We start from the raw sequence: 27,032 nt of genomic DNA, 5'->3' as shown, positions 1-27,032 counted from the left end.
ATTCCTCCGCACGCTGTCATTCGCAGTCTTCCTGTATTTTTTAATTACCCGCTCTGTTACTCTGCGACGGAACGTAATTGCGTATGTACAGTTTTTTTACGTGACCATAGAGGACAATAGGGCTCCATCGGGCGTAAAGCGCGGTAACATAGAACATGCGGCTTTCTTTTATAAACACCTATGCGCAATGTATATACGCAAACGGATTAATGACGACCAATGTACTTTCATTGGAGCCATTCACCGCATATTATGCGCATGTGCATCTCGCACGTAATACGCGATTACATGACGCTCATGGGAGTCTGCGCTAATACACAAAATAAGACATACTAAACCATAAATAAACCGCTAACGTTCTGGCGTTCGCTGCTCCCTTCATATTAGACCTTGTAGCTCTGGAGCCGATGAATCCTCATGTCTCACCTGCCGTCGTGGTGTTGAAAGCAAACAACTGCAAGTCTCCCATCATCCCTCCGTCTTCTCTGACCGTCCCTAGAAATGCACTCTGCAGTTGATCACTAGAGGGCGCCACTGAGCTATTTGGGAACGCAGCGGCATTTTGAACTTTCACTGAGCCTTCGCTGTGGGAAAGAAACAACATTGGACTCATTTATGATTCATCAAACTTCCCAGATTACTTAATAGCAGCAGAATATAATATTTGAAGATCAGAAAAGCTCATTAACAGTAGAAGGTGCCGCTTGTGTGGTGATTGGAGGATCCTGTAAGCAGCTCCTGTCGGGATCCTCGTCCTCCAGGTTCTTCCCATATTTCATGCACTATTATATATAATCATCACTATAAACAACACTTACCTAAATGAGATTGTTATCACAAGTAGACAGAAGGGGTAATTCCTCCTGATCACCGGGAGGGCCTGCAGGAGGAACATAGCAGGATATCAGTGACATCACACCCCGCAGGACAGTCCAACCCCCGTATATAATGTAATGTGCCTGTATATTATATATAGCTTACATTACCCAAACCCACAAGAAGGACTAATGGGCTGATGTGGAAATACTGCGGAGCTTGCAGTGGAATGTTCTGTTCTGGAAACTCCACAGCATTTCCACCAAATCTGAACAAACCCTTAACCCTTTCCAATCCACTGTCTGACGCCTAAAGACATTATGATTTAAGGCTGTACAGCTCCGATGTTGGAAGACGTCCGTTGGGGCTCTCTTACTGTATATTGCCAGCCTCTCTGCTGTCGGAGCCTATCCAATGTATCACCTCATGCAGTACTGGCTTTAGCCAGCAGATAGCGCTGTTGTATAACAACAGAAAAAGAGTAAGCCCCCTAGGAAAACCAGGATACAAATTGGATTGGAAAGGATTAAAGAGTTTTGATAAGTGAGGCCTGATATCCTGCAGACTGCAGACTCACCAATTCTTCAATCTTGTTCTTCAGCGAAACATAATCGGGATCTTCTGGACGTGAAAGACGCTCATTGTACTGCAAGTTCAGAATCGTGAAGTTAAACCCTACATACATAACTGATGGTGTTTCCATAGTTGTCAGTGTACCGGTAGTTATGGGAGCAGCAGTAGTTGTCAGTGTTCCTGTAGTTGCTGGAGCAGCAGTAGTTGTCAGGGGTTCTGTAGTTATGGGAGCAGCAGTAGTTGTCAGTGTTCCTGTAGTTACTGCAGCAGCAGTAGTTGTCAGTGTTCCTGTAGTTACTGGAGCAGCAGTAGTTGTCAGTGTTTCTTTAGTTATGGGAGCGGCAGTAGTTGTCAGTGTTCCTGTAGTTGCAGGAGCAGCAGTAGTTGTCAGTGTTCCTGTAGTTACTGGAGCAGCAGTAGTTGTCGGTGTTCCTGCAGTTGTGGGAGCAGCAGTAGTTGTCAGTGTTCCTGTAGTTACTGGAGCAGCAGTAGTTGTCAGTGTTTCTGTAGTTATGGGAGCGGCAGTAGTTGTCAGTGTTCCTGTAGTTGCAGGAGCAGCAGTAGTTGTCAGTGTTCCTGTAGTTACTGGAGCAGCAGTAGTTGTCAGTGTTCCTGTAGTTACTGGAGCAGCAGTAGGTGTCAGTGTTCCTGTAGTTACTGGAGCAGCAGTAGTTGTCAGTGTTTCTGTAGTTATGGGAGCGGCAGTAGTTGTCAGTGTTCCTGTAGTTGCAGGAGCAGCAGTAGTTGTCAGTGTTTCTGTAGTTATGGGAGCGGCAGTAGTTGTCAGTGTTCCTGTAGTTGCAGGAGCAGCAGTAGTTGTCAGTGTTCCTGTAGTTACTGGAGCAGCAGTAGTTGTCGGTGTTCCTGCAGTTGTGGGAGCAGCAGTAGTTGTCAGTGTTCCTGTAGTTACTGGAGCAGCAGTAGGTGTCAGTGTTCCTGTAGTTACTGGAGCAGCAGTAGTTGTCAGTGTTTCTGTAGTTATGGGAGCGGCAGTAGTTGTCAGTGTTCCTGTAGTTGCAGGAGCAGCAGTAGTTGTCAGTGTTTCTGTAGTTATGGGAGCGGCAGTAGTTGTCAGTGTTCCTGTAGTTGTGGGAGCAGCAGTAGTTGTCAGTGTTCCTGTAGTTACTGGAGCAGCAGTAGTTGTCAGTGTTTCTGTAGTTACTGGAGCAGCAGTAGTTGTCAGTGTTTCTGTAGTTGTGGGAGCAGCAGCAGTTGTCAGTGTTCCTGTAGTTACTGGAGCAGCAGTAGTTGTCAGTGTTTCTGTAGTTACTGGAGCAGCAGTAGTTGTCAGTGTTTCTGTAGTTACTGGAGCAGCAGTAGTTGTCAGTGCTCCTGTAGTTATTGGAGCAGCAGTAGTTGTCATTGTTACTGTAGTTATTGGAGCAGCAGTAGTTGTCAGTGTTCCTGTAGTTATGGGAGCAGCAGTAGTTGTCAGTGTTCCTGTAGTTATGGGAGCAGCAGTAGTTGTCAGTGTTCCTGTAGTTATAGGAGCAGCAGTAGTTGTCAGTGCTCCTGTAGTTATTGGAGCAGCAGTAGTTGTTAGTGTTTCTTTAGTTATGGGAGCAGCAGTAGTTGTCTGTGTTTCTGTAGTTGTGGGAGCAGCAGTAGTTGTCAGTGTTCCTGTAGTTATGGGAGCAGCAGTAGCTGTCAGTGTTCCTGTAGTTACTGGAGCAGCAGTAGTTGTCATTGTTCCTGTGGTTATTGGAGCAGCAGTAGTTGTCAGTGTCCCTGTAGTTATGGGAGCAGCAGTAGTTGTCAGTGTTCCTGTAGTTATTGGAGCAGCAGTAGTTGTCAGAGTTCCCGTAGTTGTCAGTGGTTCTGTAAATACAGAATATTAACATTAAATCTTACCCACGTAATGATGAGTAAAGTGTAAACTCCTTAAGGGGTTTTCTGATATAAGTTTTTCTGCCAGAGGAATCCCTGTGACAACAGGGCACTGAGCTGTATGATTGGCTGCAGCAGCCCGTTTATGGGACAGTCTGGGCAGTGGAGTCTGTAGGACAAACCTCAGTTTTCCCAAACTACGATTCCTTCTTATACGACTCATGTTTTTTAGGTGATAAATAGAGATGAGCGAGCACCAAAACTCAATGAAGTCAATGGGCGACTCGTGCATTTTTGTATTTGACCCATGCTCCGCTAAGGTTTTCATTTGTGAAAATCTTCAAAACCTACGAAAGTGATGGGAACGACACAGAAACGGATAGGGCAGGCGAGGGGCAACATGCTGGACGGTATCTCAGGCTCCCAGGTCCCACTATTAAGGCACAATAGCGGCAAGAGTGCCCCCCCTAACAATTTTTACTTCGGACAAACCCTCATTAGCAAGGCACACCTTAGCTAAGCACCACACTACCTGCAACTAAGCACAATCACTGCCTGCGGGACACACCGCTGCCTCTTCTCCTGGGTTACATGCTGCCCAAATCCCCCCCCCCTCCTGGCACACAAAAATGCCACACGCTGGCTGCATAGCCAAACCAGCCTCATGTCAACTTATAAGTGCGTCTGCCATGAGGAGGAACCAGAGTCACACACTGCAGAAGGTTGGCAGGGCCAGGTAGCAACCCTCTTTAAAAGGGGCGGGGCGATAGCCCACAGTGCTGTAGAAATTGACATTCGATCTTCATTCCAATTCTGTGCCACCTCCGACAGGAGCTGCAAACGTGGGCATGAGTTACATAGCTATGGGGAATCTATGTGCCCACACTGTATTCATTCTGTCAAGGTGTCGCATAGCTCAATCGACACCGCAAGGGGAAAGCCATCTGCACTCTGTCCCCTACCCAAGTCAGTCAGTGTCTTTGTGCCAGACAGGTCAAACACCGCGATGGGAACTAAGTGTGCACCCACAGCAGGGGTGGTTCCCAGGAAGCCACTGACGGTACATAAAAAAATCCCATTGCAGTGCCTCCCTTAACCCCTTAATGACACAGCCATTTTTCTTTTTCCATTTTCGTTTTTTCCTCCCCCCTTTAAAAAAATCGTAACTCCTTTATTTATCCAGCGATGTCGCTGTATGAGGGCTTGTTTTTTGAGGGACGAGTTGTATTTTTTTTCAAAGACATTACATTTTTTTCAATTTGTTTCTGCCGTCATTTTGCGCGCGCGATAACTTTTTTATTTTTCCGTGGACGTAGTTGAGCATAGTTGAGCATAGCATTGCGGGATGTCCTGTAGTTTCTGATAGTACCATTTTGGAATACATATGACTTTTTGATCGCTTTTTATTGCGTTTTTTCTGGATGACAGGGTAACTAAAAAAGTGCATTTCTGGCGTTCTTTATTTTTTTTTTCGGACGACGTTCACCGTGCAGGAAAAATAAGGTGCTACTTTGATAGTTCGGACTTTTATGGACGCGGCGATACCAAATACATATTTTTATTTTATGATTTAGAATTTTTAATAATAGATATGGCAAAAGGGGGGTGATTTAAACTTTTACAACTTTTTTTTTTTTTCAAATAAAAAAAACTTTATTGATTTTTTTTTTACATTATTTTGAAGTCCCCCTGGGGGACTTTAAGATGCGATGCTTTGATCGCTCCTGCAGTACGACGTAATGCTATTAGCATTATGTCATACTGCTTTTTGACAGGCAGTCTATCAAGCCACCCTATGTGGATGGCTTGATAGGCAGTCTGTTAAGGCAGCCCTGGGGCCTTTCATTAGGCCCCCGGCTGCCATGACACCTGCACGGCTCCCCCGATCTCACCGCAATTCTGACAGCGGCATTTAAATGGTTAATAGCCGCGATCGGCCGCGCGCGGCTATTGCCCGCGGGTGTCAGCTGTTATAAACAGCTGACGCTCGCACTGTATGAAGAGAGGTTGCATCGCAACCTCTCTTCATACATACCCCGCGGACACGGGACGTACCGGTACGTCCTTGGTCGTGAAGGGGTTAAAGCTGAGGTAACGTGATATGAAATGCAGGTTGGCTTCGGCCAACACTGCTTGCCCCAGTCAGTCTGGGTTATTTTCATAGTCACAGGTAGGTAGAACTCCCCAATGGGAAGTCTGTGTGCACCCACAGCATGGGTGGCTCCCTGGAATCCACCGACAGTACATAAATTAATCCCATTGCAGTGCTTCCCTTAAAGCTGAGGTTATGTGAGATTAAATGCAGGTTGCCTTCAGCCCACACTGCATGCCCCAGTCAGTCTGTTTTTTTTTTTTTTGGGCCAGGTACGTTGAACACCGCGATGGGAAAACTTAGTGCACCCATAGTATGCACAGACCCCTGTAATACTCCTGTAGCAAAGATATAAGCTGACCCCACTAACAGTTATATTGCAGAAGTCTAGGGAGACCCTAGTAACACTTCTGTAGTAACAGTATAGGCAGAGCCCAGTAACATTTCCGTTGCAGCAGTATAGGCAGAGCCCAGTAACATTTCCGTTGAAGCATTATGGGCAGAGCCCAGTATTAGTAACATTACAGTAGTAACAGTATACACAGACCACGGTAACATTTCAGGAGCAGAAGTATCGGCAGACCAAAGTTACATTTCTGTTGCAGAAGTATAGTCAGACCCCTGTAGCATTACTGTGCCAGAAGTATAGGCAGGCAGAACTGAGTTACATTTCTGTAGCAAAAGTGTAGGCCAACCCCAGGCACAGTGGTGTACCATGAGTGCAGGCGAAGCCCATAAAAATTACTTGGATTACATTGTAGGCGAGGGCCCCAAAAATTTGTGTACTAACAGTACAAATGTACCCCAGAAAAATTGCCCATGCCCAACCCAGAGGGCAGGTCAAACCCATTACTCGCTGAGCTTACTGTGGCTTTATTTGTAACTAGGCCTGGAGGCAGCCCAGTTAGAAAAATTGGTTCAGGTGGAAGTTTCAATGCTTTAATTAGAATAGAAACGTATAAATATTGTTTAAAAAAGTTCTATGAGCCTTTTGGCCCACCGAAAAGTTGGCCGTTCGGGGTGATTACGTGAGGTTTTAGGAGGAGGAGCCGGAGGAGGAGGACGAATATCATACACAGATTGACAAAGGTAAATGTCCCCGTTTTTTACGGTGATAGAGAACAATGCTTGCATCCGCGGTTGCAGCGAAAATAATCTTTAGGTACCGCTGCTCTCCGCTGGTGGAGAAGAGAAGTCTGGGGAAATCCAGGCTTTGTTCATCTTTATGAGCGTAAGCCTGTCGGCACTGTCAGTTGACAGACGGGTACGCTTATCCGTGATGATTCCCCCAACTGCACTAAACACCCTCTCTGACAAGACGCTAGCGGCAGGGCAAGCAAGCACCTCCAGGGCATATAGTGCGAGTTCGTGCCACGTGTCCAGCTTTGACACCCAGTAGTTGTACGGAGCAGAGGTGTCACGGAGGACGGTGGTACGATCGGCTACGTACTCCCTCACCATCTTTTTACAGTGCTCCCTCCGACTCAGCCTTGACTGGGGAGTGGTGACACAGTCTTGCTGGGGAGCCATAAAGCTGGCAAAGGCCTTGGAGAGTGTTCCCCTGCCTGCGCTGAACATGCTGCCTGATCTTCGCGCCTCCCCTGCTACTTGGCCCTCGGAACAGCGCCTTCTGCCACTGGCGCTGTCGGATGGGAAGTTTACCATCAGTTTGTCCACTAGGGCCCTGTGGTATTGCATCACTCTCAAACCCCTTTCCTCTTCAGGAATGAGAGTGGAAAGGCTCTCCTTATATTGTGGGTCGAGCAGTGTGTACAGCCAGTAATCCGTAGTGGCCAGAATGCGTCTAACGCGAGGGTCACGAGAAAGGCATCCTAACATGAAGTCAGCCATGTGTGCCAGGGTGCCAGTACGCAAGACATGGCTGTCCTCACTAGGAAGATCACTTTCCAGATCCTCCTCCCCTTCCTCCTCCAGAGCCCATACACGCTGAACGGATGAGAGGCAAGCAGCATGGGTACCCTTTGCAGTGGGCCCAGCTGTCTCTTCCCCCTCCTCCTCCTCAAGCTCCTCCCCCTCCTCATCCTCAACGTGCTGAGATATAGACATGAGGGTGCTCTGACTATCCAGCGACATACTCTCTTCCCCCGTCTCCTGTTCCGACAGCAAAGCGTCAGCCTTTATGCTTTACAGGGAACTTCTCAACAGGCATAGCAGTGGAATGGTGACGCTAATGATTGCAGCATCACCACTCACCATCTGGGTAGACTCATCAAAGTTTCCAAGGACCTGGCAGATATCTGCCATCCAGGCCCACTCCTCTGTAAAGAATTGAGGAGGCTGACTCCCACTACGCCGCCCATGTTGGAGTTGCTATTCCACTATAGCTCTACGCTGCTCATACAGCCTGGCCAACATGTGCAGCGTAGAGTTCCACCGTGTGGGCACGTCGCAAAGCAGTCGGTGCACTGGCAGATTAAACCGATGTTGCAGTGTCTGCAGGGTGGCAGCGTCCGTCTTGGACTTGCGGAAATGTGCGCTGACCTGGCGCACCTTGCCGAGGAGGTCTGACAAGTGTGGGTAGCTTTTCAGAAACCGCTGAACCACCAAATTAAAGACGTGGGCCAGGCATGGCACGTGCGTGAGGCTGCCGAGCTGCAGAGCCACCACCAGGTTACGGCCGTTGTCACACACGACCATGCCTGGTTGGAGGCTCAGCAGCGAAAGCCAGCGGTCAGTCTGCTCTGTCAGACCATGCAACAGTTCGTGGGCCGTGTGCCTCTTCTCTCCTAAGCTGAGTAGTTTCAGCACGGCCTGCTGACGCTTGCCCACTGCTGTGCTGCCGCGCCGAGCGACACCGACTGCTGGCGACGTGCTGCTGACAAGTCTTGATTGCGAGGTAGAGGTTGCGTAGGAGGAGGAAGGTTTAGTGGAGGTGGCATACACCGCCGCAGATACCAGCACCGATCTGGGGCCCGCTATTCTGGGGGTGGGTAGGACGTGAGCGGTCGCAGGCTCTGACTCGGTCCCAGCCTCCACTAAATTCACCCAATGTGCCGTCAGGGAGATATAGTGGCCCTGTCCGCCTGTGTTTGTCCACGTGTCCGTTGTTAAGTGGACCCTGCCAGAAACCGCGTTGGTGAGGGCGCGTACAATGTTGCAGGAGACGTGGTCGTGCAGGGCTGGGACGGCACACCATGAAAAATAGTGGTGACTGGGGACCGAGTAGCGCAGGGCCGCCGCTGCCATCATGTTTTTGAAAGCGTCCGTTTCCACAAGCCTGGCTGATCAGTTTGGCAATGTGGATATTTAAAGCTTGAGCGTGCGGTTGCGTGGCGGAGTATTTGCGATTTTGCTTCAACGCTTGTGCTAGTGACAGCTGGACGCAGCGCTGAGAGACATTGCTGGATGGGGCCGAGGACAGCGGAGGTGAGGGTGTGGGTCCAGGCCGGGAGACGGTAGTGCCTGTGTCCTGAGAGGTGAGTTGGATCTCAGTGGCAGGTTGGGGCACTGGGGGAGAGGCAGTGGTGCAACCCGGAGGCGGTGAACGGCCTTCATCCCACCTTGTGGGGTGCTTGGCCATCATATGCCTGCGCATGCTGGTGGTGGTGAGGCTGGTAGTGGTGGCTCCCCGGCTGATCTTGGCGCGACAAAGGTTGCACACCACTGTTCGTCGGTTGTCCGCGCTCTCAGTGAAAAACTGCCACACCTTTGAGCACTTTGGCCTCTGCACGGTGGCTTGGCGCAAGGGGGTGCTTTGGGAAACAGCTGGGGGATTATTCGCTCTGGCCCTGCCTCTACCCCTGGCCACCCCACTGCCTCTTCCAACCTGTCCTGTGGCTGCAATTGCCTCCCCCTCTGAAGACCTGTCCTCAGTTGGCTTATCAAACCAGGTGGGGTCAATCACCTCATCGTCCAGCTGCTCTTCCTCCGAATCCTCTGTACACTCCTCCCTTGGACTTACTGCCCTTACTACTGCCTCACTGATAGACAACTGTGTCTCATCGCCATTGTCCTCCTCACCCACTGAAAGCTCTTGAGACAGTTCCCGGCAGTCCCCAGACTCATCACCCGGACCCCGGGAACTTTCCAAAGGTTGGGCATCAGTCACGACAAACTCCTCAGGTGGGAGAGGAACAATTTTTTCCCAATCAGGGCAGGGAACCGAGAACAGTTCCTGGGAGTCTGCCTGCTCATCAGAATGTGTCATTTTCATGGAGTGAGGAGGCTGCGAGGAAGGAGGAGCAGCAGCGAGAGGATTCAGAGTTGCAGCAGTGGACGGCGTAGAAGACAGGGTGGTCGATACATTGCTGGATGCACTTTCTGCCATCCACGACAGGACCTGCTCACACTGCTCGTTTTTTAATAAAGGTCTACCATGTGGACCCAAAAATTGTGATATGAAGCTGGGGACCCCAGAAACTTTCCTCTCTCCTAATCCCGCAGCAGCCAGCTGCGATTCACCTGGACCAGGAACTGGGCCTATGCCCACACCCTCACGTGGAACTCCGCGTCCTCTACCGCGTCCACGTCCTCTACCTCTACCCTTACCCTTCAGCATGGTGGATTAAGAATCGAGCAGAGACAGAGCGGTGTAAAAAATCTTGTGAATTATTGCCGCGCAGTTGGTGCCTGACAACGGTTATACAATGCAAAATGAAGCCAGAGATAAATTATAAGGAAGGATGCAAGCAGGCCTAGCTGTGCAATATGCAATTGTGATGCACCTCAAGTCCCAGAGGCCACGCAGTGAAATACACTGGGTCACAGGTAGGCATAAGAAGGATTTATCTTTTAAAATATATTTTTTTCAATGCAATGCAGGCTATGGAGCGTGTTTTGGACTTTCCCTCTATGGGTGTCTGTCACCGTACACTGTGCGGGCAGCTGATGGGTAACACAGAGCGTTGTAAAAAATTTGTGGTTTCTTGGCGTGCAGTTGGGAGGCAGACAGCGCTTACGTTACACAAACTGCACCCAGAAAAAAATGTAACAGAAGGCTGCAAGCACGCCTAGCTGTGCAATACTGAGGTACTACAATTCCCAGCAGCCACGGAGTTAAATGCACACGGTCACAGGCAGTCCTAAGAAGAACCGTTGGGGTTGTTGTAGACAGGATTATACACTACCACTGTCCCTGCCTCACCACCAGTCTCCCTATACTATGTGGTACAGACTGCAGCCTGAGAACCCTATAGCCTGCACGCCCGATATAAAAAAAAAAGTGCAAAACTGCTCCCAGCAGCCACAACAGTAGTGCACTAGGTGAGCTGTGGCCCTAAGAAGGACCGTTGGGGTTCTTGTAGACGCTAACACTCTCCCTATAGCAGCACTCTCCCTAATCTCTGCCAGCGTGTGTCTGAGGCGAGCCGCGGGCGGGCCCACTTTATATACTCGGGGGTCACTTGATCTCGCCAGCCACTCACTGCAGGGGGGTGAGATAGGGCTGGAACATCACAGGAGGAAATTGTAATGCCTTCCCTGCGTTTCTATTGGCTAGAAAATGGCGCAAAACTTTCAGGGAAGGAAATGGAATTGACTCGAGTACCGCGTGGTGCTCGGCATGAGTAACGAGTATCTCGAACACCCTAATGCTCGAACGAGTGCGCTCTCTCATCTCTAGTGATAAATTTACTATAATAAAATTGTAACATCGGGCTTTTCCTCCACATTATGATGGGAGCGTCCGGCTTTATTAGATGGAACATTAAATATACTTTCTGGAAAAGAATTACAGAACAGGAAACTTTACTAAATTGTAAACTCTGTATTTAGTAATAGGACATCTCTAAACCCTTCTACTATATATATATATACTCATATGTACACACAGACACATATATAAGTCGGTGTTTCCACCCCAATAAGACGCCCTGGGGGCAGCACAGACTGACTGCAGCTTATAAACCTTATATCAGCACGATGACCCAGAGATGCCGACGGGCGACTAGCGGGCAGAGGTGAATATCAGCTATTTGTAGCCAGAGGGAACTCTGTTTAGACAAAACTGTTTTCTCAGACAAACGCCAAATGCACATGGGCAGAAATTCCGCGGCGGGATTTCCCAACGAATTTCCGCCCGTGCCCGCTGCCATAGGATTTCATGAGTTTATGCAATCCTATGCAGATGGCCACAATTTGACTGCGTGAAAAAACAAATCGCGGCCTGTCCTATATTTGTGTGAGTCTCACAGAGGCCCGCACAGGAACGTCACTTCTGTCTCGCCGGCTCTGCACTGCGCATGTGCTGGTTAGGCGGCAGCCGGCACATAGCAATGCGGAGGAGACGCTGGAGTAGGTGAGTGGCGGGTCACTACAAGGGGCACGACTTGCATCCCTCTGCAGGAATTGTCGCAGCTGGGTCTGACCCGGCCGTCTGCATGAGCCCATAATGAATGAAAATGGGAAAATAAATAAATACATCATAATATACAAATATATACACCAACTTAAAAACACAGGCTGCGATAACTATAAGATCAAAACTGAAAATAGGTCGGGCTCACATGAGAAGGCGTGTAAAACGCTGCGTGTATAACATCGTGTTTTACCGCTGCGTGGGCCTGCCTTTTGCTGCAACGGTTGCCATATGGAAACAAATTCCCCCGCACGCTGTCATTCGCAGTCTTCCTGTATTTTTTAATTACCCGCTCTGTTACTCTGCGACGGAACGTAATTGCGTATGTACAGTTTTTTTACGTGACCATAGAGGACAATAGGGCTCCATCGGGCGTAAAGCGCGGTAACCTAGAACATGCGGCTTTCTTTTATAAACACCTATGCGCAATGTATATACGCAAACGGATTAATGAAGACCAATGTACTTTCATTGGAGCCATTCACCGCATATTATGCGCATGTGCATCTCGCACGTAATACGCGATTACATGACGCTCATGGGAGTCTGCGCTAATACACAAAATAAGACATACTAAACCATAAATAAACCGCTAACGTTCTGGCGTTCGCTGCTCCCTTCATATTAGACCTTGTAGCTCTGGAGCCGATGAATCCTCATGTCTCACCTGCCGTCGTGGTGTTGAAAGCAAACAACTGCAAGTCTCCCATCATCCCTCCGTCTTCTCTGACCGTCCCTAGAAATGCACTCTGCAGTTGATCACTAGAAGGCGCCACTGAGCTATTTGGGAACGCAGCGGCATTTTGAACTTTCACTGAGCCTTCGCTGTGGGAAAGAAACAACATTGGACTCATTTATGATTCATCAAACTTCCCAGATTACTTAATAGCAGCAGAATATAATATTTGAAGATCAGAAAAGCTCATTAACAGTAGAAGGTGCCGCTTGTGTGGTGATTGGAGGATCCTGTAAGCAGCTCCTGTCGGGATCCTCGTCCTCCAGGTTCTTCCCATATTTCATGCACTATTATATATAATCATCACTATAAACAACACTTACCTAAATGAGATTGTTATCACAAGTAGACAGAAGGGGTAATTCCTCCTGATCACCGGGAGGGCCTGCAGGAGGAACATAGCAGGATATCAGTGACATCACACAGCGCAGACCAACCCCCGTATCTAATGTAATGTGCCTGTATATTATATATAGCTTACATTACCCAAACCCACAAGAAGGACTGATGGGCTGATGTGGAAATACTGCGGAGCTTGTAGTGGAATGTTCTGTTCTGGAAACTCCACAGCATTTCCACCAAATCTGAACAAACCCTTAACCCTTTCCAATCCACTGTCTGACGCCTAAAGACATTATGATTTAGGGCTGTACAGCTCCGATGTTGGAAGACGTCCGTTGGGGCTCTCTTACTGTATATTGCCAGCCTCTCTGCTGTCGGAGCCTATCCAATGTATCACCTCATGCAGTACTGGCTTTAGCCAGCAGATAGCGCTGTTGTATAACAACAGAAAAAGAGTAAGCCCCCTAGGAAAACCAGGATACAAATTGGATTGGAAAGGATTAAAGAGTTTTGATAAGTGAGGCCTGATATCCTGCAGACTGCAGACTCACCAATTCTTCAATCTTGTTCTTCAGCGAAACATAATCGGGATCTTCTGGACGTGAAAGACGCTCATTGTACTGCGAGTTCAGAATCGTGAAGTTAAACCCTACATACATAACTGATGGTGTTTCCATAGTTGTCAGTGTACCGGTAGTTATTGGAGCAGCAGTAGTTGTCAGTGTCCCTGTAGTTATGGGAGCAGCAGTAGTTGTCAGTGTTCCTGTAGTTATTGGAGCAGCAGTAGTTGTCAGAGTTCCCGTAGTTGTCAGTGGTTCTGTAAATACAGAATATTAACATGAAATCTTACCCACGTAATGATGAGTAAAGTGTAAAGTCTTTAAGGGGTTTTCTGATATAAGTTTTTCTGCCAGAGGAATCCCTGTGACAACAGGGCACTGAGCTGTATGATTGGCTGCAGCAGCCCGTTTATGGGACAGTCTGGGCAGTGGAGTCTGTAGGACAAACCTCAGTTTTCCCAAACTACGATTCCTTCTTATACGACTCATGTTTTTTAGGTGATAAATAGAGATGAGCGAGCACCAAAACTCAATGAAGTCAATGGGCGACTCGTGCATTTTTGTATTTGACCCATGCTCCGCTAAGGTTTTCATTTGTGAAAATCTTCAAAACCTACGAAAGTGATGGGAACGACACAGAAACGGATAGGGCAGGCGAGGGGCAACATGCTGGACGGTATCTCAGGCTCCCAGGTCCCACTATTAAGGCACAATAGCGGCAAGAGTGCCCCCCCTAACAATTTTTACTTCGGACAAACCCTCATTAGCAAGGCACACCTTAGCTAAGCACCACACTACCTGCAACTAAGCACAATCACTGCCTGCGGGACACACCGCTGCCTCTTCTCCTGGGTTACATGCTGCCCAAATCCCCCCCCCCCTCCTGGCACACAAAAGCGTCCCTGGGCAGCCTTCGGCTGCCCTCATGCCACACGCTGGCTGCATAGCCAAACCAGCCTCATGTCAACTTATAAGTGCGTCTGCCATGAGGAGGAACCAGAGTCACACACTGCAGAAGGTTGGCAGGGCCAGGTAGCAACCCTCTTTAAAAGGGGCGGGGCGATAGCCCACAATGCTGTAGAAATTGACATTCGATCTTCATTCCAATTCTGTGCCACCTCCGACAGGAGCTGCAAACGTGGGCATGAGTTACATAACTATGGGGAATCTATGTGCCCACACAGTATTCATTCTGTCAAGGTGTCGCACAGCTCAATCGACACCGCAAGGGGAAAGCCATCTGCACTCTGTCCCCTACCCAAGTCAGTCAGTGTCTTTGTGCCAGACAGGTCAAACACCGCGATGGGAACTAAGTGTGCACCCACAGCAGGGGTGGTTCCCAGGAAGCCACTGACGGTACATAAAAAAATCCCATTGCAGTGCCTCCCTTAACGACACAGCCATTTTTCTTTTTCCATTTTCGTTTTTTCCTCCCCCCTTTAAAAAAATCGTAACTCCTTGTTTTATCCAGCGATGTCGCTGTATGAGGGCTTGTTTTTTGAGGGACGAGTTGTATTTTTCAATGGTCCTATTTAAAGTACCATATAATGTACTGAAAAACTTAAAAAAAATTCTAAGTGAAGTAAAATGAAAAAAACCCCGACATTTCGCCATCTTTTAGTGCGTCTTGCTTCTACGGCGAACAAACGGCAACAAAAACGACATGATAACTTTTTTCTATGGGTCGGTACGATTACTACGATACCAAACTTGTATAGTTTTTTTTTACTATACTCTTTTTTTTTCAAAGACATTCAATTTTTTTCAATTTGTTTCTGCCGTCATTTTGCGCGCGCGATAACTTTTTTATTTTTCCGTCGACGTAGTTGAGCATAGTTGAGCATAGCATTGCGGGATGTCCTGTAGTTTCTGATAGTACCATTTTGGAATACATATGACTTTTTGATCGCTTTTTATTGCGTTTTTTCTGGGAGACAGGGTAACTAAAAAAGTGCATTTCTGGCGTTCTTTATTTATTTTTTCGGACGACGTTCACCGTGCAGGAAAAATAAGGTGCTACTTTGATAGTTCGGACTTTTATGGACGCGGCGATACCAAATACATATTTTTATTTTATGATTTAGATTTTTTAATAATAGATATGGCAAAAGGGGGGTGATTTAAACTTTTACAACTTTTTTTTTTTTCAAATAAAAAAAACTTTATTGATTTTTTTTTACATTACTTTGAAGTCCCCCTGGGGGACTTTAAGATGCGATGCTTTGATCGCTCCTGCAGTATGACGTAATGCTATTAGCATTATGTCATACTGCTTTTTGACAGGCAGTCTATCAAGCCACCCTGTGTGGATGGCTTGATAGGCAGTCTGTTAAGGCAGCCCTGGAGCCTTTCATTAGGCCCCCAGCTGCCATTACACCTGCACGGCTCCCCCGATCTCACCGCAGGGGGCCGTGCGGGACTGTTCGGGGGATTTAAATGCCGCTGTCAGAAATGACAGCGGCATTTAAATGGTTAATAGCCGCGATCGGCCGCGCGCGGCTATTGCCCGCGGGTGTCAGCTGTTATAAACAGCTGACGCCCGCACTGTATGAAGAGAGGTTGCATCGCAACCTCTTTTCATACATACCCCGCGGACACGGGACGTACCGGTACGTCCTTGGTCGTGAAGGGGTTAAAGCTGAGGTAACGTGATATGAAATGCAGGTTGGCTTCGGCCAACACTGCTTGCCCCAGTCAGTCTGGGTTATTTTCATAGTCACAGGTAGGTAGAACTCCCCAATGGGAAGTCTGTGTGCACCCACAGCATGGGTGGCTCCCTGGAATCCACCGACAGTACATAAATTAATCCCATTGCAGTGCCTCCCTTAAAGCTGAGGTAACGTCAGATTAAATGCAGGTTGCCTTCAGCCCACACTGCATGCCCCAGTCAGTCTGTTTTTTTTTTTTTTGGGCCAGGTACGTTGAACACCGCGATGGGAAAACTTAGTGCACCCATAGTATGCACAGACCCCTGTAATACTCCTGTAGCAAAGATATAAGCTGACCCCACTAACAGTTATATTGCAGAAGTCTAGGGAGACCCTAGTAACACTTCTGCAGTAACAGTATAGGCAGAGCCCAGTAACATTTCCGTAGCAGCAGTATAGGCAGAGCCCAGTAACATTTTCGTTGAAGCATTATGGGCAGAGCCCAGTATTAGTAACATTACAGTAGTAACAGTATACACAGACCACGGTAACATTTCAGGAGCAGAAGTATCGGCAGACCAAAGTTACATTTCTGTTGCAGAAGTATAGTCAGACCCCTGTAGCATTACTGTGGCAGAAGTATAGGCAGGCAGAACTGAGTTACATTTCTGTAGCAAAAGTGTAGGCCAACCCCAGACACAGTGGTGTACCATGAGTGCACGCGAAGCCCATAAAAATTACTTGGATTACATTGTAGGCGAGGGCCCCAAAAATTTGTGTACTAACAGTACAAATGTACCCCAGAAAAATTGCCCATGCCCAACCCAGAGGGCAGGTCAAACCCATTACTCGCTGAGCTTACTGTGGCTTAATTTGTAACTAGGCCTGGAGGCAGCCCAGTTAAAAAAATTGGTTCAGGTGGAAGTTTCAATGCTTTAATTAGAATAGAAACGTATAAATATTGTTTAAAAAAGTTAAATGAGCCTTTTGGCCGAAAAATTGGCCGTTCGGGGTGATTACGTGAGGTTTTAGGAAGAGGAGCCGGAGGAGGAGGACGAATATCATACACAGATTGACAAAGGTAAATGTCCCCGTTTTTTACGGTGATAGAAAACAATGCTTGCATCCGCGGTTGCAGCGAAAATAATCTTTAGGTACCGCTGCTCTCCGCTGGTGGAGAAGAGAAGTCTGGGGAAATCCAGGCTTTGTTCATCTTTATGAGCGTAAGCCTGTCGGCACTGTCAGTTGACAGACGGGTACGCTTATCCGTGATGATTCCCCCAACTGCACTAAACACCCTCTCTGACAAGACGCTAGCGGCAGGGCAAGCAAGCACCTCCAGGGCATACAGTGCGAGTTCGTGCCACGTGTCCAGCTTTGACACCCAGTAGTTGTACGGAGCAGAGGTGTCACGGAGGACGGTGGTACGATCGGCTACGTACTCCCTCACCATCTTTTTACAGTGCTCCCTCCGACTCAGCCTTGACTGGGGAGTGGTGACACAGTCTTGCTGGGGAGCCATAAAGCTGGCAAAGGCCTTGGAAAGTGTTCCCCTGCCTGCGCTGAACATGCTGCCTGATCTTCGCGCCTCCCCTGCTACTTGGCCCTCGGAACAGCGCCTTCTGCCACTAGCGCTGTCGGATGGGAAGTTTACCATCAGTTTGTCCACTAGGGCCCTGTGGTATTGCATCACTCTCGAACCCCTTTCCTCTTCAGGAATGAGAGTGGAAAGGCTCTCCTTATATTGTGGGTCGAGCAGTGTGTACAGCCAGTAATCCGTAGTGGCCAGAATGTGTCTAACGCGAGGGTCACGAGAAAGGCATCCTAACATGAAGTCAGCCATGTGTGCCAGGGTGCCAGTACGCAAGACATGGCTGTCCTCACTAGGAAGATCACTTTCCAGATCCTCCTCCCCTTCCTCCTCCAGAGCCCATACACGCTGAACGGATGAGAGGCAAGCAGCATGGGTACCCTTTGCAGTGGGCCCAGCTGTCTCTTCCCCTCCTCCTCCTCAAGCTCCTCCCGCTCCTCATCCTCAACGTGCTGAGATATAGACATGAGGGTGCTCTGACTATCCAGCGACATACTCTCTTCCCCCGTCTCCTGTTCCGACAGCAAAGCGTCAGCCTTTATGCTTTACAGGGAACTTCTCAACAGGCATAGCAGTGGAATGGTGACGCTAATGATTGCAGCATCCCCGCTCACCATCTGGGTAGACTCATCAAAGTTTCCAAGGACCTGGCAGATATCTGCCATCCAGGCCCACTCCTCTGTAAAGAATTGAGGAGGCTGACTCCCACTACGCCGCCCATGTTGGAGTTGCTATTCCACTATAGCTCTACGCTGCTCATACAGCCTGGCCAACATGTGCAGCGTAGAGTTCCACCGTGTGGGCACGTCGCAAAGCAGTCGGTGCACTGGCAGATTAAACCGATGTTGCAGGGTCCGCAGGGTGGCAGCGTCCGTCTTGGACTTGCGCAAATGTGTGCTGACCTGGCGTACCTTGCCGAGGAGGTCTGACAAGTGTGGGTAGCTTTTCAGAAACCGCTGAACCACCAAATTAAAGACGTGGGCCAGGCATGGCACGTGCGTGAGGCTGCCGAGCTGCAGAGCCGCTACCAGGTTACGGCCGTTGTCACACACGACCATGCCCGGTTGGAGGCTCAGCAGCGAAAGCCAGCGGTCAGTCTGCTCTGTCAGACCCTGCAGCAGTTCGTGGGCCGTGTGCCTCTTCTCTCCTAAGCTGAGTAGTTTCAGCACGGCCTGCTGACGCTTGCCCACTGCTGTGCTGCCGCGCCGAGCGACACCGACTGCTGGCGACGTGCTGCTGACAAGTCTTGATTGCGAGGTAGAGGTTGCGTAGGAGGAGGAAGGTTTAGTGGAGGTGGCATACACCGCCGCAGATACCAGCACCGATCTGGGGCCTGCTATTCTGGGGGTGGGTAGGACGTGAGCGGTCCCAGGCTCTGACTCGGTCCCAGCCTCCACTAAATTCACCCAATGTGCCGTCAGGGAGATATAGTGGCCCTGTCCGCCTGTGCTTGTCCACGTGTCCGTTGTTAAGTGGACCCTGCCAGAAACCGCGTTGGTGAGGGCGCGTACAATGTTGCAGGAGACGTGGTCGTGCAGGGCTGGGACGGCACACCATGAAAAATAGTGGCGACTGGGGACCGAGTAGCGCAGGGCCGCCGCTGCCATCATGTTTTTGAAAGCGTCCGTTTCCACAAGCCTGGCTGATCAGTTTGGCAATGTGGATATTTAAAGCTTGAGCGTGCGGGTGCGTGGCGGAGTATTTGCGATTTTGCTTCAACGCTTGTGCTAGTGACAGCTGGACGCAGCGCTGAGAGACATTGCTGGATGGGGCCGAGGACAGCGGAGGTGAGGGTGTGGGTCCAGGCCGGGAGACGCTTGTGCCTGTGTCCTGAGAGGTGAGTTGGATCTCAGTGGCAGATTGGGGCACAGGGGGAGAGGCAGTGGTGCAACCCGGAGGCGGTGAACGGCCTTCATCCCACCTTGTGGGGTGCTTGGCCATCATATGCCTGCGCATGCTGGTGGTGTTGAGGCTGGTAGTGGTGGCTCCCCGGCTGATCTTGGCGCGACAAAGGTTGCACACCACTGTTCATCGGTCGTCCGCGCTCTCAGTGAAAAACTGCCACACCTTTGAGCACTTTGGCCTCTGCATGGTGGCTTGGCGCAAGGGGGTGCTTTGGGACACAGCTGGGGGATTATTCGCTCTGGCCCTGCCTCTACCCCTGGCCACCCCACTGCCTCTTCCAACCTGTCCTGCGGCTGCAATTGCCTCCCCCTCTGAAGACCTGTCCTCAGTTGGCTTATCAAACCAGGTGGGGTCAATCACCTCATCGTCCAGCTGCTCTTCCTCCGAATCCTCTGTGCACTCCTCCCTCGGACTTACTGCCCTTACTACTGCCTCACTGATAGACAACTGTGTCTCATCGCCATTGTACTCCTCACCCACTGAAAGCTCTTGAGACAGTTCCCGGCAGTCCCCAGACTCATCACCCGGACCCCGGGAACTTTCCAAAGGTTGGGCATCAGTCACGACAAACTCCTCAGGTGGGAGAGGAACCATTTTTTCCCAATCAGGGCAGGGAACCGAGAACAGTTCCTGGGAGTCTGCCTGCTCATCAGAATGTGTCATTTTCATGGAGTGAGGAGGCTGCGAGTAAGGAGGAGCAGCAGCGAGAGGATTCAGAGTTGCAGCAGTGGACGGCGTAGAAGACAGGGTGGTCGATACATTGCTGGATGCACTTTCTGCCATCCACGACAGGACCTGCTCACACTGCTCGTTTTTTAATAAAGGTCTACCATGTGGACCCAAAAATTGTGATATGAAGCTGGGGACCCCAGAAACTTTCCTCTCTCCTAATCCCGCAGCAGCCAGCTGCGATTCACCTGGACCAGGAACTGGGCCTATGCCCACACCCTCACGTGGAACTCCGCGTCCTCTACCGCGTCCACGTCCTCTACCTCTACCCTTACCCTTCAGCATGGTGGATTAAGAATCGAGCAGAGACAGAGCGGTGTAAAAAATTTTGTGAATTATTGCCGCGTAGTTGGTGCCTGACAACGGTTATACAATGCAAAATGAAGCCAGAGATAAATTATAAGGAAGGATGCAAGCAGGCCCAGCTGTGCAATATGCAATTGTGATGCACCTCAAGTCCCAGAGGCCACGCAGTGAAATACACTGGGTCACAGGTAGGCATAAGAAGGATTTATCTTTTAAAATATATTTTTTTCAATGCAATGCAGGCTATGGAGCGTGTTTTGGACTTTCCCTCTATGGGTGTCTGTCACCGTACACTGTGCGGGCAGCTGATGGGTAACACAGAGCGTTGTAAAAAATTTGTGGTTTCTTGGCGTGCAGTTGGGAGGCAGACAGCGCTTACGTTACACAAACTGCACCCAGAAAAAAATGTAACAGAAGGCTGCAAGCACGCCTAGCTGTGCAATACTGAGGTACTACAATTCCCAGCAGCCACGGAGTTAAATGCACACGGTCACAGGCAGCCCTAAGAAGGACCGTTGGGGTTGTTGTAGACAGGATTCTACACTACCACTGTCCCTGCCTCACCACCAGTCTCCCTATGCTATGTGGTACAGACTGCAGCCTGAGAACCCTATAGCCTGCACGCCCGATATAAAAAAAAAAAGTGCAAAACTGCTCCCAGCAGCCACAACAGTAGTGCACTAGGTGAGCTGTGGCCCTAAGAAGGACCGTTGGGGTTCTTATAGACGCTAACACTCTCCCTATAGCAGCACTCTCCCTAATCTCTGCCAGCGTGTGTCTGAGGCGAGCCGCGGGCGGGCCCACTTTATATACTCGGGGGTCACTTGATCTCGCCAGCCACTCACTGCAGGGGGGTGAGATAGGGCTGGAACATCACAGGAGGAAATTGTAATGCCTTCCCTGCGTTTCTATTGGCTAGAAAATGGCGCAAAACTTTCAGGGAAGGAAATGGAATTGACTCGAGTACCGCGTGGTGCTCGGCATGAGTAACGAGTATCTCGAACACCCTAATGCTCGAACGAGTGCGCTCTCTCATCTCTAGTGATAAATTTACTATAATAAAATTGTAACATCGGGCTTTTCCTCCACATTATGATGGGAGCGTCCGGCTTTATTAGATGGAACATTAAATATACTTTCTGGAAAAGAATTACAGAACAGGAAACTTTACTAAATTGTAAACTCTGTATTTAGTAATAGGACATCTCTAAACCCTTCTACTATATATACACTACCGTTCAAAAGTTTGGGGTCACCCAAACAATTTTGTGTTTTCCATGAAAAGTCACACTTATTCACCACCATGCGTTGTGAAATGAATAGAAAATAGAGTCAAGACATTGACAAGGTTAGAAATAATGATTTGTATTTGAAATAACATTGTTTTTACATCAAACTTTGCTTTCGTCAAAGAATCCTCCTTTTGCAGCAATTACAGCATTGCACACCTTTGACATTCTAGCTGTTAATTTGTTGAGGTAAGCTTGTGAAATTGCACCCCACGCTTCTAGAAGCATCTTCCACAAGTTGGATTGGTTGGATGGGCACTTCTGGCGTACCATACGGTCAAGCTGCTCCCACAACAGCTCAATGGGGTTCAGATCTGGTGACTGCGCTGGCCACTCCATTACCGATAGAATACCAGCTGCCTGCTTCTGCTGTAAATAGTTCTTGCACAATTTGGAGGTGTGTTTAGGGTCATTGTCCTGTTGTAGGATGAAATTGGTTCCAATCAAGCGCTGTCCACTGGGTATGGCATGGCGTTGCAAAATGGAGTGATAGCCTTCCTTATTCAGAATCCCTTTTACCCTGTACAAATCTCCCACCTTACCAGCACCAAAGCAACCCCAGACCATCACATTACCTCCACCATGCTTAACAGATGGCGTCAGACATTCTTCCAGCATCTTTTCATTTGTTCTGCGTCTCACAAACGTTCTTCTTTGTGATCCAAACACCTCAAACTTGGATTCATCCGTCCACAACACTTTTTTCCAGTCTTCCTCTGTCCAATGTCTGTGTTCTTTTGCCCATCTTAATCTTTTTCTTTTATTGGCCAGTCTCAGATATGGCTTTTTCTTTGCCACTCTGCCCTGAAGCCCAAAATCCCGCAGCCGCCTCTTCACTGTAGATGTTGACACTGGTGTTTTGCGGGTACTATTTAATGAAGATGCCAGTTGGGTACCTGTGAGGCGTCTGTTTCTCAAACTAGAGACTCTAATGTGCTTATCTTCTTGCTTAGTTGTGCAACGCGGCCTCCCACTTCTTTTTCTACTCTGGTTAGAGCCTGTTTGTGCTGTCCTCTGAAGGGAGTAGTACACACCGTTGTAGGAAATCTTCAATTTCTTAGCAATTTCTCACATGGAATAGCCTTCATTTCTAAGAACAAGAATAGACTGTCGAGTTTCAGATGAAAGTTCTCTTTTTCTGGCCATTTTGAGCGTTTAATTGACCCCACAAATGTGATGCTCCAGAAACTCAATCTGCTCACAGGAAGGTCAGTTTTGTAGCTTCTGTAACGAGCTAGACTGTTTTCAGATGTGTGAACATGATTGCACAAGGGTTTTCTAATCATCAATTAGCCTTCTGAGCCAATGAGCAAACACATTGTACCATTAGAACACTGGAGTGATAGTTGCTGGAAATGGGCCTCTATTCACCTTTGTAGATTTTGCACAAAAAAACAGACATTTGCAGCTAGAATAGTCATTTACCACATTAGCAAAGTATAGAGTGCATTTGTTTAAAGTTAGGACTAGTTTAAAGTTATCTTCATTGAAAAGTACAGTGCTTTTCCTTCAAAAATAAGGACATTTCAATGTGACCCCAAACTTTTGAACGGTAGTGTATATATACTCATATGTACACACAGACACATATATAAGTCGGTGTTTCTAATGACTCTAAGTCCACCCCAATAAGACGCCCTGGAGGCAGCACAGACTGACTGCAGCTTATAAACCTTATATCAGCACGATGACCCAGAGATGCCGACGGGCGACTAGCGGGCAGAGGTGAATATCAGCTATTTGTAGCCAGAGGGAACTCTGTTTAGACAAAACTATTTTCTCAGACAAACGCCAAATGCACATGGGCAGAAATTCCGCGGCGGGATTTCCCAACGAATTTCCGCCCGTGCTCGCTGCCATAGGATTTCATGAGTTTATGCAATCCTATGCAGATGGCCGCGATTTGACTGCGTGAAAAAACAAATCGCGGCCTGTCCTATATTTGTGTGAGTCTCGCAGAGGCCCGCACAGGAACGTCACTTCTGTCTCGCCGGCTCTGCACTGCGCATGTGCTGGTTAGGCGGCAGCCGGCACATAGCAATGCGGAGGAGACGCTGGAGTAGGTGAGTGGCGGGTCACTACAAGGGGCACGACTTGCATCCCTCTGCAGGAATTGTCGCAGCTGGGTCTGACCCGGCTGTCTGCATGAGCCCATAATGAATGAAAATGGGAAAATAAATAAATACATCATAATATACAAATAAATACACCAACTTAAAAACACAGGCTGCGATAACTATAAGATCAAAACTGAAAATAGGTCGGGCTCACATGAGAAGGCGTGTAAAACGCTGCGTGTATAACATCGTGTTTTACCGCCGCGTGGGCCTGCCTTTTGCTGCAACGGTTGCCATATGGAAACAAATTCCTCCGCACGCTGTCATTCGCAGTCTTCCTGTATTTTTTAATTACCCGCTCTGTTACTCTGCGACGGAACGTAATTGCGTATGTACAGTTTTTTTACGTGACCATAGAGGACAATAGGGCTCCATCGGGCGTAAAGCGCGGTAACATAGAACATGCGGCTTTCTTTTATAAACACCTATGCGCAATGTATATACGCAAACGGATTAATGAAGACCAATGTACTTTCATTGGAGCCATTCACCGCATATTATGCGCATGTGCATCTCGCACGTAATACGCGATTACATGACGCTCATGGGAGTCTGCGCTAATACACAAAATAAGACATACTAAACCATAAATAAACCGCTAACGTTCTGGCGTTCGCTGCTCCCTTCATATTAGACCTTGTAGCTCTGGAGCCGATGAATCCTCATGTCTCACCTGCCGTCGTGGTGTTGAAAGCAAACAACTGCAAGTCTCCCATCATCCCTCCGTCTTCTCTGACCGTCCCTAGAAATGCACTCTGCAGTTGATCACTAGAAGGCGCCACTGAGCTATTTGGGAACGCAGCGGCATTTTGAACTTTCACTGAGCCTTCGCTGTGGGAAAGAAACAACATTGGACTCATTTATGATTCATCAAACTTCCCAGATTACTTAATAGCAGCAGAATATAATATTTGAAAATCAGAAAAGCTCATTAACAGTAGAAGGTGCCGCTTGTGTGGTGATTGGAGGATCCTGTAAGCAGCTCCTGTCGGGATCCTCGTCCTCCAGGTTCTTCCCATATTTCATGCACTATTATATATAATCATCACTATAAACAACACTTACCTAAATGAGATTGTTATCACAAGTAGACAGAAGGGGTAATTCCTCCTGATCACCGGGAGGGCCTGCAGGAGGAACATAGCAGGATATCAGTGACATCACACCCCGCAGGACAGTCCAATCCCCGTATATAATGTAATGTGCCTGTATATTATATATAGCTTACATTACCCAAACCCACAAGAAGGACTGATGGGCTGATGTGGAAATACTGCGGAGCTTGTAGTGGAATGTTCTGTTCTGGAAACTCCACAGCATTTCCACCAAATCTGAACAAACCCTTAACCCTTTCCAATCCACTGTCTGACGCCTAAAGACATTATGATTTAAGGCTGTACAGCTCCGATGTTGGAAGACGTCCGTTGGGGCTCTCTTACTGTATATTGCCAGCCTCTCTGCTGTCGGAGCCTATCCAATGTATCACCTCATGCAGTACTGGCTTTAGCCAGCAGATAGCGCTGTTGTATAACAACAGAAAAAGAGTAAGCCCCCTAGGAAAACCAGGATACAAATTGGATTGGAAAGGATTAAAGAGTTTTGATAAGTGAGGCCTGATATCCTGCAGACTGCAGACTCACCAATTCTTCAATCTTGTTCTTCAGCGAAACATAATCGGGATCTTCTGGACGTGAAAGACGCTCATTGTACTGCGAGTTCAGAATCGTGAAGTTAAACCCTACATACATGACTGATGGTGTTTCCATAGTTGTCAGTGTACCGGTAGTTATTGGAGCAGCAGTAGTTGTCAGTGTTCCTGTAGTTGCTGGAGCAGCAGTAGTTGTCAGTGTTTCTGTAGTTATGGGAGCAGCAGTAGTTGTCAGTGTTCCTGTAGTTACTGGAGCAGCAGTAGTTGTCAGTGTTCCTGTAGTTATGGGAGCAGCAGTAGTTGTCAGTGTTTCTGTAGTTATGGGAGCAGCAGTAGTTGTCAGTGTTCCTGTAGTTATGGGAGCAGCAGTAGTTGTCAGTGTTTCTGTAGTTATGGGAGCAGCAGTAGTTGTCAGTGTTTCTGTAGTTGTGGGAGCAGCAGTAGTTGTCAGTGTTCCTGTAGTTGTGGGAGCAGCAGTAGTTGTCAGTGTTCCTGTAGTTACTGGAGCAGCAGTAGTTGTCATTGTTCCTGTAGTTATGGGAGCAGCAGTAGTTGTCAGTGTACCTGTAGTTACTGGAGCAGCAGTAGTTGTCAGTGTTCCTGTAGTTACTGGAGCAGCAGTAGTTGTCAGTGTTCCTGTAGTTACTGCAGCAGCAGTAGTTGTCAGTGTTCCTGTAGTTATGCGAGCAGCAGTAGTTGTCAGTGTTCCTGTAATTACTGGACCAGCAGTAGTTGTCAGTGTTCCTGTAGTTATGGGAGCAGCAGTAGTTGTCAGTGTTTCTGTAGTTATTGGACCAGCAGTAGTTGTCAGTGTTCCTGTAGTTATGGGAGCAGCAGTAGTTGTCAGTGTTCCTGTAGTTATTGGAGCAGCAGTAGTTGTCAGTGTTCCTGTAGTTGTTGGAGCAGCAGTAGTTGTCAGTGTTCCTGTAGTTGTTGGAGCAGCAGTAGTTGTCAGTGTTTCTGTAGTTGTGGGAGCAGCAGTAGTTGTCAGTGTTTCTGTAGTTGTTGGAGCAGCAGTACTTGTCAGTGTTTCTGTAGTTGTGAGAGCAGCGGTAGTTGTCAGTGTTCCTGTAGTTATAGGAGCAGCAGTAGTTGTCAGTGTTCCTGTAGTTGTGGGAGCAGCAGTAGTTGTCAGTGTTCCTGTAGTTGTGGGAGCAGCCGTAGTTGTCAGTGTCCCTGTAGTTGTGGGAGCAGCAGTAGTTGTCAGTGTTCCTGTAGTTACTGGAGCAGCAGTAGTTGTCAGTGTTCCTGTAGTTATAGGAGCAGCAGTAGTCGTCAGTATTCCTGTAGTTGTGGGAGCAGCAGTAGTTGTCAGTGTTCCTGTAGTTATAGGAGCAGCAGTAGTCGTCAGTATTCCTGTAGTTGTGGGAGCAGCAGTAGTTGTCAGTGCTCCTGTAGTTACTGGAGCAGCAGTAGTTGTCAGGGTTCCTGTAGTTATGGGAGCAGCAGTAGTTGTCAGGGTTCCTGTAGTTACTGGAGCAGCAGTAGTTGTCAGTGTTTCTGTAGTTGCGGGAGCAGCATTAGTTGTCAGTGTCCC

At 48.4% G+C, this 27,032-nt stretch overlaps 1 protein-coding gene across 1 annotated transcript; it reads right to left on the bottom strand.

The window, feature by feature from the left end:
- Positions 1-284: 284 nt before the first annotated feature.
- Positions 285-25,794, bottom strand: LOC136620325 (uncharacterized). Its single transcript, XM_066595023.1, has 11 exons — positions 25,488-25,794; positions 24,913-24,974; positions 24,521-24,678; positions 13,254-13,519; positions 12,684-12,745; positions 12,292-12,449; positions 3,056-3,207; positions 1,394-1,462; positions 819-880; positions 427-584; positions 285-310 (listed from the first exon to the last, which is right to left on the bottom strand). Exons 1-11 carry the CDS (start codon positions 25,611-25,613, stop codon positions 285-287), a joined length of 1,299 nt encoding a protein of 432 aa, XP_066451120.1. The 5' UTR covers positions 25,614-25,794.
- Positions 25,795-27,032: the final 1,238 nt, after the last annotated feature.

This window comes from Eleutherodactylus coqui, chromosome 3 (genome assembly GCF_035609145.1).
Source record: "Eleutherodactylus coqui strain aEleCoq1 chromosome 3, aEleCoq1.hap1, whole genome shotgun sequence".
Taxonomy (NCBI): Eukaryota; Metazoa; Chordata; class Amphibia; order Anura; family Eleutherodactylidae; genus Eleutherodactylus; species Eleutherodactylus coqui.
Note: the sequence above shows the minus strand (reverse complement) of the source record. Positions and strands in the feature narration are given on the sequence as shown.